This window comes from Leishmania braziliensis, chromosome 33 (assembly GCF_000002845.2).
Source record: "Leishmania braziliensis MHOM/BR/75/M2904 complete genome, chromosome 33".
NCBI classification, from domain to species: Eukaryota; Euglenozoa; class Kinetoplastea; order Trypanosomatida; family Trypanosomatidae; genus Leishmania; species Leishmania braziliensis.
The window spans coordinates 101,988-111,987 of NC_009325.2; the positions used below are offsets into that span (position 1 = coordinate 101,988).

At 53.8% G+C, this 10,000-nt stretch overlaps 3 protein-coding genes and 3 non-coding genes across 6 annotated transcripts; 1 reads left to right on the forward strand and 5 right to left on the reverse strand.

The window, feature by feature from the left end:
- Nucleotides 1–1,895: 1,895 nt before the first annotated feature.
- Nucleotides 1,896–2,723, reverse strand: LBRM_33_0300 (putative autophagocytosis protein; the record flags this gene model as incomplete). Its single annotated transcript, XM_001567750.1, has 1 exon — nt 1,896–2,723. One exon carries the CDS (start codon nt 2,721–2,723, stop codon nt 1,896–1,898), a length of 828 nt encoding a protein of 275 aa, XP_001567800.1.
- Nucleotides 2,724–3,799: 1,076 nt separating this feature from the next.
- Nucleotides 3,800–3,872, reverse strand: LBRM_33_tRNA1. Its single transcript has one exon. It is a non-coding gene; the product is annotated as a tRNA-Arg (tRNA).
- A 60-nt stretch (nt 3,873–3,932) lies between these two features.
- On the reverse strand, nt 3,933–4,005 carry LBRM_33_tRNA2. The gene has a single exon. It is a non-coding gene; the product is annotated as a tRNA-Arg (tRNA).
- A 77-nt stretch (nt 4,006–4,082) lies between these two features.
- LBRM_33_tRNA3 lies at nt 4,083–4,154 on the forward strand. Its single transcript has one exon. It is a non-coding gene; the product is annotated as a tRNA-Ala (tRNA).
- Nucleotides 4,155–5,078: 924 nt separating this feature from the next.
- On the reverse strand, nt 5,079–5,330 carry LPG1R (beta-galactofuranosyltransferase-like protein; the record flags this gene model as incomplete). Its single annotated transcript, XM_001567751.1, has 1 exon — nt 5,079–5,330. The coding sequence occupies one exon, from the start codon at nt 5,328–5,330 to the stop codon at nt 5,079–5,081; it is 252 nt and encodes an 83-aa protein (XP_001567801.1).
- Nucleotides 5,331–6,201: 871 nt separating this feature from the next.
- LBRM_33_0320 (putative ATP-binding cassette protein) lies at nt 6,202–8,199 on the reverse strand (the record flags this gene model as incomplete). Its single annotated transcript, XM_001567752.2, has 1 exon — nt 6,202–8,199. One exon carries the CDS (start codon nt 8,197–8,199, stop codon nt 6,202–6,204), a length of 1,998 nt encoding a protein of 665 aa, XP_001567802.1.
- Nucleotides 8,200–10,000: the final 1,801 nt, after the last annotated feature.

Here is a 10,000-nt window from a genome sequence, read left to right on the forward strand (position 1 = left end):
TTCCCCAGAAGTAACGTCGGGTTCCACCAGAAAAACCTCAGCAAAACCCGATTCCCACCATTCGTCGAATAACTCATCTTCACATAAAACATCATCGAAAAACAATACTTTATAACTCAATTTCTTTTTTCTGAAGATGATCAAACGCGTTCAGCAAGACAACAACACACACCCTTCCTCCCACACAGCAGCCGCCGACCATCAGCTGGTAGTGCATGTTATCCTTGTATCCGCACAGCGCGCAGCGGTCCACCGCCACGCACACGTCAGAGTGAGTATTGATTTGTCAGCATCACCGTCGCCACCCACGCGCGCGCGCAACCACACCCAGAAGCGCAGCGCACATCAGAGATTGTTCACCCATGAAATACAGTAGTTGGTCGGGCGCGCACAGCCGGCAGCTACGCGATAGGCGTGTCCGCACACTCTGTATGTCATCACACGCGCGCTCAGCCACAACACACGCACACAGCAGCGACAGCACGCGCGCATCTCGCACCACCGATTGGACACAGTCGCCAAGGCCGCAAGGGCGTCATCCTGCCCGGAAGGTGCAGGCAGCAGCAGGAACAGCACATCAGCACACACACACACACACACACACACACACACACACACACACACACACACACACACACAGAGCATCATCCTCGGATATCGGTGTAGTATAGTATTCACTTGCATCGCATGTAATCATCGACGGTCGTTAGGTGGAAGACGCATTGTAATCATGCAGCTCGGCAGCAGCAGTGCGAGTATCATAGTAGTACCATGAAGCTGTTTCTATGCTGAGCAGATATATATATATATATATATATATATATAAGTAGTGCTCTTTGATATTTGTATATTGTTGTTATAAAGTAAGAGGTCTGTGATGATAGGTGAGGAGGTTGTTATCTTTGTTCCTACGATTACGGAAAAGACATTGGCGTAGCAATAATATTGGTATTATGAGGTATGTTGAAGCCTCTGTATCTGAGTGATCTATGGTGTATCTATGTGTTATTTTTCACAATATTGGTTAGTAGAGTATTCGTATTCGGGGCGCAACCTATGTTTTTGGAGTATGATATGCTTTTTCAGATGAGGTTATGTAGCCGTGAATTGTTTGCTTCACTGGGACTAAATATATGTTATATCGGAAAATTGTTTGAAGTATATTGGTGACCAGGGCCTGGGAGTCTCAGAGAGAAAGGCACAACAAACTTTGGAAGCCAAATTTTGGCCGTACGTGGGTACTTCCCTAAGGTGATAGGATGAGGTTAGTGGTGTAGGTACAGCAATTACAGTGGTTTTTAATTTCGTATATATTCGACGCACATAGTAAGCGTATGTTTGGTCTCCTCATAATGTGTAACTGATCGCCACCGGATAGAGTGACGCAAAGCTTTGCTTCCTGATCAGCACTGCGTGGTATTAGTTGTCTTTTCTTTGGATGTCGACAAAAATGTTGAACGCGACGATTTGTGTGATATAGGCTCACTTGTTTCCAATTTTTTTGTCGTTGACTTACCCTACTGTGATGGATCGATAGTGAAATAGCTTGATACAGGATGAGCAAAAAAAAGGTGAAAATGATTCGAGTATGTTGGCTTGATTATTATGCATGAGGAGAACTGTACACTTCAAGAACATCACGCTGTATACGAGTCAGAGTAGAATGCCTAAACTGTTCGCAATATTATAAATGATGGGCGCAGAGTACAATTGCCCTTATAACGCTCCGTTGAAGTACATTAAAAAAGCACCTAGTTAGTGGAAGCAGGTCTCAATTTTTTTGTTGTTGAAATAACACATGTCACGAGTATTTACAGTAAACATCCATTACGGAAGTTACGAACTTTTTTGTATCTCATGCACCAGAAGCAACGTAATAATAGTAACAATAATAATCACACTAAGTTAAAGCCAGAAGATACGTCGTACTGAATAGTTGGTAAGACGGTGGAGATAAACTTCAAGAATAGAAGCATTGCTAAGTGAGTGGGGAAAACAAACGGCTCAGCGTTCGGGACATTTGCTTTTTCACGATCGTAGTTTTCCTGCATTCGATGCATCAGACTGCGCATCGTCTCAGCGTGGCGGCAAGGGTGAATACTGATGCATGGAATCGAGAGAATAGGATGAGGATCGATGGTTACTGTCTTACCATAGTTGGAGCGGTAAACATCTTCTTTCATTTGATCCAGCGTGAGAGGTGTGACATGATCACTAGTGTATCCCACCAAATACATGCGCGGTGTTTGGTAGTACCTGTCGTAAACAATGTAAACATCGTAGATACGCAGGCTTGAATTGTCCTTTGCCGTGGCGATAAGGTCTTCTTCGCCTGAATCATCGTCATGTTCGTCCCATGTGAGTACTTTGTCCTCTTCGATAACTGTGGTGGGTAGGGCGACCTGCGGAACTTCTGTCAACACAAAGCCGTCCTCATCAACTGTCTCTGGTGAAGCGCTTGAATGATCCACTGGAGCTCGCTCATTGCACGGTGCACCACGGTAGACAATGCACTTTTTTTCTTTCGGAAGATAGTCTTGCACACTCTCAGGGCCACCAATCCACTGCCACACAGGGTTCTTATGTACAAGTTCGTCTCCTGCCTCCACAAACTCTTTTGGGGTGAGCCGCCCTGTCGTTTGAAAATCACTTGTGGTTTTCACATTGTGGAGCTTGTTGTGAACATGTTTGAAACCCTCGTATAGCGAACGTCGTATGGACATTTCAAAGAAACACAAAGAGCTATGCAGTCAGTGTTAGTTGCATCAGATAGCATGTATTTACAAAGATAGGAAAATCAAGACTCTTATTTCCTGTAGCGGGTGCACACAGGTGAGAGGAGAGATAAGTCAACATAAAATGACAGATACAGAAAAGAGAAGAAGTTTTCATTCTTTTAGACAGACAATAGAGAAGGCATTTTTTGGTTATGTAATGCTTTGCGAATGGGCTTAATCACGTAGGGACAAGAACCCGCTAGCAACATAAGAAACACAAGCTGTCTTCACTGCTTTTTACAGCAAGTTTCATCAGCTCAACACCGAACACACTTTGCATCTGCGTATGTTAGCGTGACAAGCTTTTCTGTCTATTACCACCCTGAGAAAAGGCACAAAAAGATGTCGCCTCTATTCATCAATCTCAACACCACTTGCTTTCTTCCAGCAGTGGAGAACTATCATCACAGGGGGGTATCCTCAGCGCGCAGCTTCTCAGGGTTCCGTGCGCCCACTCTGCGTGGGGAGGCCGGGAAGCTCCCCCCTCTATCGCTGCCAAATGCCGAACCGCTCCTGGTGGTGGCAGTGCCAAGAGCCTACGACGTAGAGGAGCCAGAGCAATGTAACACGCCGGGTGTCCGAAGTCAGGCCCTGGATGGCATTGCGTCGGAGCGACCTGCGGCAGCAAACGCGCTTGCGCCACCCATGTGATGAGCAGGGTGCCTGCGTGACTCGAAGGTATCTCGCCCGGCCCTCGCTGTCCACTGGTGGGGGGAGCGCGCGCCACCGTGAAAGATGCACCACGGGGCGACCGGCATAAGGAGGGGCGCCGCTGTGAGACAGGCTGCGATGCGTGAGGGGTGGGTGTGGGCAGTGCCCGAGGCAGAGACCGCGCTAAGATGACTGAGGCGGCGCACTGCCGTAACGGGTGTGTCTGCGCTTGCTTCGCACCACGCAGTGGCCCTGTGGCTAGGCGGGGGCGGCGTGGCGTTGAGCTCACGATGTATAGGGGGGATGGACGCGTCGAGGAAAAACACCAAAAGCTTAGCGCCATCGTTTTGAGAGGGAATGAAAAAAAGAAGTACCCCTGGCGGGACTCGAACCCGCAACCTTTTGCTTAGGAAGCAAACGCCATATCCATTAGGCTACAAGGGCGGTTGTTTTTATGCGGTGTAGTTCTGCGGGTGATATGTATTGCGGAATAGCCGCTAAAACTACTCCAGGCGGGATTCGAACCCGCAATCTTTGGATTAGAAGTCCAAAGCCTTATCCATTAGGCCACTGGAGCACTGTAACTTGTATTTTTCTTGGGTGCGCGGTGAGTGGTTGGCTCTCTTGTCTGAGGTATCTTTTTTTATGTCCGTCGGGCGTGTAGCTCAGTGGTAGAGCGCCTGTTTTGCATACAGGAGGCCTAGGGTTCAAACCCCTACTCGTCCATTTTTCCCGCTCGAGGCCGTCGCTTCTGTTCTGCGGTTCTCGTGTTTGCATTGCTGCTTGTTTTTCTCCGCCTTGTGGGGAAAATGGGTGTGGGTGTTTTCGTCGGCCCTGGGTCGCGTTCTGCCGCCGAGGGCGCGGCCGCTCTTTTCTTTTTTCGCTTGGGGGGGGGGTGGGGGAAACCCGCGTGGCCCCGGCCAAACGCCGCCGCCCCCCGCCGTTCGCGCTGGCGGCCAGCGGAACAAGGAACCCTTTCCGCGGGGACTGGGCGGAATCACCGCGACAGGTGCTTCAAGATATCACGCCCATTTCGCCTCCCCGTGGTTGGCGCCCGGCTTGGCGTTGATCATGCGTTCCGCGCGCCCCTCCCCCACCTTGCAGACCGTGGGTTTGCTGACGGAGCCTTTGCTGATGACCCGGATGCCGATCCCTACCCCGTGAAAAACCGCCAAACCGCGATGCGGCGCCAATAAAACTGTTGAAGCCAAGGTTCGCCAGGCGGAGCTGCCAGTCGTAGTCCTCAAAGTAGGCGAGATAGTAGCTCTCGTCGAGCAAGCCGCTCGACCAGCAGCGCCAAGCGCGACACCAGAAAGGTGCAGCATGGACATGGTCTCGTAGTAAAACATCCCCACATGCCCCTTGAACTCGCTCCGCTGCGCTGCAAAGGTGCTGTACCTAATCCGGTCCCTTAGGAGCATGGCCGCAGAGAGGGCGGGTGTGGTCTGCTGTAGGGGAGCGTAGTGTCGGCCGCCCCGCTGCGCGCGTGTCTACCTCCTCCTCCAGCGCACCAATGCGGGCCGTGCCGGGCGGGGAGGGGGGAGGGGGCTGCATTTCGTACATACCGGGAATGTACCGGTCAAAGTACACATCACAGTTGAGCACGCCATTAAAGGGCACTTCGGCATGCGGCTTCTGCAGGGCTACCCGCTACTCTTCGTTGGCAGCCGCGGCGTAGTCAATATTCTGCGGTCGGTACTCGACGATGAGTCGCTCCGGCGGCACCGCGGCGCGCAGCTTCGCCAGAAGCACAGTCATCTCTTCCTCTGCGCCACTCTGCAGGATGTCAAGGTAGTGCGCCCGTGCGGGCACGCGGCACATGAACATGTCGAGGTCATCCAACTCCAGCGTCAGCAGCAAAATCACGAACGGGACGATGGTCTCAGCTGGAACTCCGTCCATCTGCAGCCACCTGCGTGTGCAAGTGAACAGCTCCACATTTGTCACTGGCAGGCTCGGCAGCGCCGTGACCTAGACCTCCTTACCTTCGTGTACTGGTCCCACCGCCACAACAGGCAGCGAGTGCAAGATGAGAATCCTTGCGCTGGCCGCTACAGGCATACAGGCTACGAACAGCAGGTAGCACTACGCAGGAAGAAAGTCACGACAGTACAACCCCCGCTGCTCCTCGTCGCGTTTGCGTGTGTTTGGGCGTGTGTGCCGCTGGCGGACGTGGGTATTCCTGGAAAGAAGCGATGCGTAGGATAAAGCGCGGGGACGAGAAAGAAGACAGAAGAAGCACATCGACAACTAAAGAGAGATGCTGGGCGAAGGAAGGAAGGAAGGGGCTTGGGATGCTCGACAGTGCGCAACTGGCAACCCCTCCCCCCATAACAAGGGAGGCGCGGATGATTCACACGCGGCGCACGGTCATACTTATGTCAACCTCACCCTCTTCACCCTAATTGTCCCAACTCGCAAAACAAACAGGGAAACACAAGACACACGCACATCTATCACAGTGCTTTGCTTTTACCTGTCTACCTGGGCGCAGCCTGTCGAGTTGTCGCTCTTTTCTTCACTGGGTACTCCCATTGCGCTTTTACTGCAACCGTCTGCTCTGCTCTCCCCCTCCGCATTGACCCTCCCTTCTCCCTCTCGCTGTGAGTGTTCGGATTTACTGATGCGCGCGAAAGAGATGGGTAGAGGGCAAAAAAGGGAGACTGAGTGAGGGGAGGAGTGACGAGTGACGTTATTGAACTTTTTTGCTTAGCATGCCGCAGCACACATACCTGCCACCCTTCCCATCTCTCCGGATCACCGCCTGCCGCTTCTAACTCTTCTCCTCCTTCATCTTCTTGGGTTTCTTCTTTGTGGCAGCGCTGAGGAACGCATCGAGGCCCTGTGCGTGCTCGTGATGTTCCTTCTGCTTCTTCTGCATCGCCTGCGCCACATCTGCCGCACCGCTCTGCTTCAGCTGGCGGGTTGCCGCCTTGTCCTCGAGCAGCTGCTTGCGGTCCTCTTGACGCATCGCCTCCTCCTTCTCGAACTCAGCACGCACCACATTCTTGTAGTCGTCCAGGGAGCCGTTGAACGGCATCACCTTCTTGGCCCCGGCGACCCAGATTTGCATCTCTGTCGACTCGATGAGGCGTGCGTCGTGGGTAACAACCAGCACGCCGCCCTTGAAGCCACGAATGGCCGTGCAGAGCGCCTCGATTGACTCAACGTCCAAGTGGTTTGTAGGCTCATCAAAGAGGAGAAAATGCGGGGACTCGGCGCTGATCGCCGCAAACGCCACTCGGGCCTTTTGGCCGCCACTCAGTGTCGCTATTTGGTTCTTGTGCACAATGCCCTCGAGGCCGAAGCTGCCCAGGAGCCGCCGCGCCTTGTCTTCCTCTGGAATCCCCAGCGCCTGGATGCACTCCACCGGCGTCTTCTCCAGCGGCAGCTTGTCGACAAAGTGCTGGTTGTAGCGGCCGATGCGTACCTGACGGTTTAGCGTAATGTACCCGGCCGTCGGCTCCAGCACACCGGTCATGAGGTTCAGCAGAGTACTCTTGCCAATGCCGTTCGGACCACAAAGAGTGATGCGGCTGTCCGTCCATAAAGCGCAGCTCACGCCCTGAAACAGCACGGGGCCACTTGGGTAATTGAAGGAGACGTCATCAAGCTTGCACACGCACCCGTCGCGCAGCTCCGGCGGATCGGGAAAGGGGAAGTTGACGGTGTAATCCCGCCTCTTCTCGAGGAAGAGCGGGTCCAGGCGGCCGCTGTTTACCTGATCCTTGATCCAAGCCTCGACCTGCACGTTTGACATGCCGTTGCGCTTCTTGTCGCGAATTGTCTTGGCGACCGATTCGTACTTCTTGTCCAGCTCCTGATGCCTCTGCTGCAACTGCTCGTCGAAGCCACTGTAGCTACCGCGGTAGTAGTTCAGCAGGTAGTTCTCAACGTGAACCATGTGCGTGCACACCTCATCCAGGAAACCCGCGTCGTGCGAGACAACGATCAACGTCTTGGGTCGCTTCGCCGTCTCGCTGTACGCCTTCGTCAAGTAGGACTCCAGCCAAATGACAGCGTTCAGGTCGAGGTGGTTCGTCGGCTCATCGAGCATGAGCACGTCGGGCTCAATGAACACGGCAGAGGCCAGGGCAATGCGCTTGCGCCAGCCACCGCTGAAGCTACTCGTGGGCCGCTCATGCCACTGGGTGGGAAAGCCAAGACCGAAGAGAATTCGCCGGGCACGGGCATCCGCTTGGGCAGCACCCATTATATCGAGCTCCTCTTCCAAAAAGTGCAGCCGCTCCATCTCCGCCCCCGAGAGCTCCACCTTGGCCCCCAGCAGCTTCGCCTCCTCGGCGTACGCGTTTTGCTTCTTGTGGCTCTGCAGCACCGCATCGACAGCGCTCAACTCCGAGGCAGTGAACTCCTGCTCCTGTTCCACCAACAACAGGTCGAGGTTCGACTGCACCGGAAGCTCACGGCTCGCCAGCAGGCGCAGAATTGTTGACTTTCCGCGCCCGTTCGGCCCCATAAGACCATATCGAGACCCAGCAGACAGCTTCACCGTCGCGTCCTTGAAGAGCGCCTTGCCATTCACAGAGACGGAGACCTTGTTGAAGGTGATATTGCGCGAGCCCTCCGCGACCTGGTCCGTCTCGAGAGTGACGGAGAAAGGGTTGTCGGTGTCACCGTTCACGGCGTTCGCCTTCTTGGAGAGTTGACGCAGCTCCTCTGCCTGCTTCTCGCTCTTTTCAATCTTCTTGCGCTCCTTGCGAGTCATCGCGGAGGCATTGGAGTGCTCGGCAGCTTCATGTGACGCGTCCATGGCAGGTGAAAAAAAGAGAGAAAATATATCGTCACAGAGTGATCGGACTGAGTAAACGTGTGCGTGCGTGTGTCTGCGTATTCATGGAGCAGGCCACTTATGCGCTCCTGCATAGCTCCCTTTTTCGAAAACGTGAGTAGTCCGACGCACAATCCAGCAGCGGCAGAGGTCAGGCACACAGACCAGGTAGACAAGTGAATGAAGATAACACCACCAACGCACACAAAACGCACGTACGTTTGTGTGAGAAAGACGGATCCAGTCAAGGAAAGGACCAAAGAGATGCAGACGAATACGAAGGGGGAGAGCAGAAGGAACATCATGAGAAGGACAGGGGCGGGGGTGCAGCTGTGAGCGCCGGGCAAACGAGGGGAATTCTCCACTGTGCCGTGCACGGGTGCGCTGCCGAACATCAAAAAAGACCTCCGCAGTGGGCAGCAACTCACGCCAACGAAGCCGCCCACCAGCAACGTCGCATGTGCCCCACCATCACCTATTCCTCCGACCAGCGCCGCTTAAGAGCATGCGTGGGTGTGGGTGTGTGTGAGAGGGAAGCTACAATGCGCTTCTCTTCTCCCGTGATGTGCCGTGCTGCAAGTCAACACAAGAAAACGACAAGTCGCTTCTTTGGGTACGTATGCGTTGATGTTTGCGCTCGCGTATGGGTTCACATCTTTAACAGTTTGCGGGGCAACGCAGTTAATAAAAACTGAGAGGAAAGAGAACTGAAATAGTGGACAAAGGCACCGGCCTGACGTAGAGACTCGCCACCTCAAGCGACCTTCCCTCAATCACCACGCGCCCCGATGTAGCCGCTTGTGAGCATTGACGCGACACATTACGCCCGCCGTTCCCTCTCCAAGTTAGTCGTAGCCTGACCGTTAATAATCTATTTCTCTTCGACTCCCTCTCCCCTACCTCAGATTACAAATAAGACCGAAATACAAAAAGCAAAACAAAGAAAGAGCGGCATATTTGTAACGAGGGGTGAGGGAAGCACCAGCGACTGTTCGTGCTGTGCCGCAGAGTCCCATTATCGGCATGTATCCCGCTGCTTTCACAACCGCCAAGCAAGCTCACTCATGTCTGCAGTCTTCCTCCTGCTGCTCCCCTTAGCGATCAATCTTTACCTGCAACCTCTATGCATTTTCCTCCGATTGTCCGTCCATATCAAAACATATCGCCACCACGGTTAACATTTCCACGTCTTCAACGCGAAATAAATAAAGACTCACAACGCAGACTCCGCTGAAAAGAATAAAATTGCATACAAACACTGTACCACACAAAACAACGAAAGATCTTGTGGGGTACAAAGCATCGCATTGCTGGGGGGAAGCAGCAGCGGGGAAAGAGGAGGGGGTGCACAGCCGATGCGGAGACGTGCCCACCCCTCTCGTGAAGGACGTGTAGGCAAGCGAGCGGGCGATTGCTTCGTATCGGAGGGAGAGAACAAGCAGCCACGCCAGCTCGCGCTCGCGTGCAGCACGGCAACCATGACAGGCAGGCGCGTGCCCCTGTCCCCCTCGCTGTGCCTCCGCTCTCGTTGGTTTTGTCTCGTTTGTTTGTTTGTTTTTGGCCGACTGCGCCGTGGGGCGTCCACGCGTACGCACACACGCGCCCACGCAGGAAAGAAAACGCCTCCGCATGTGGATGACGTTGCGCGGGTGTCTGTGCGCGCGCCAGGGCCACGGCAGCAGTACCCATCCAAGGCAATCGCGGGAGCGGACGCCACCAATACCCCAACGCCCATCCCCCACCGGGTCCGCCGTGCCGCACGCAGAGAAAGAGAGAGACAGGG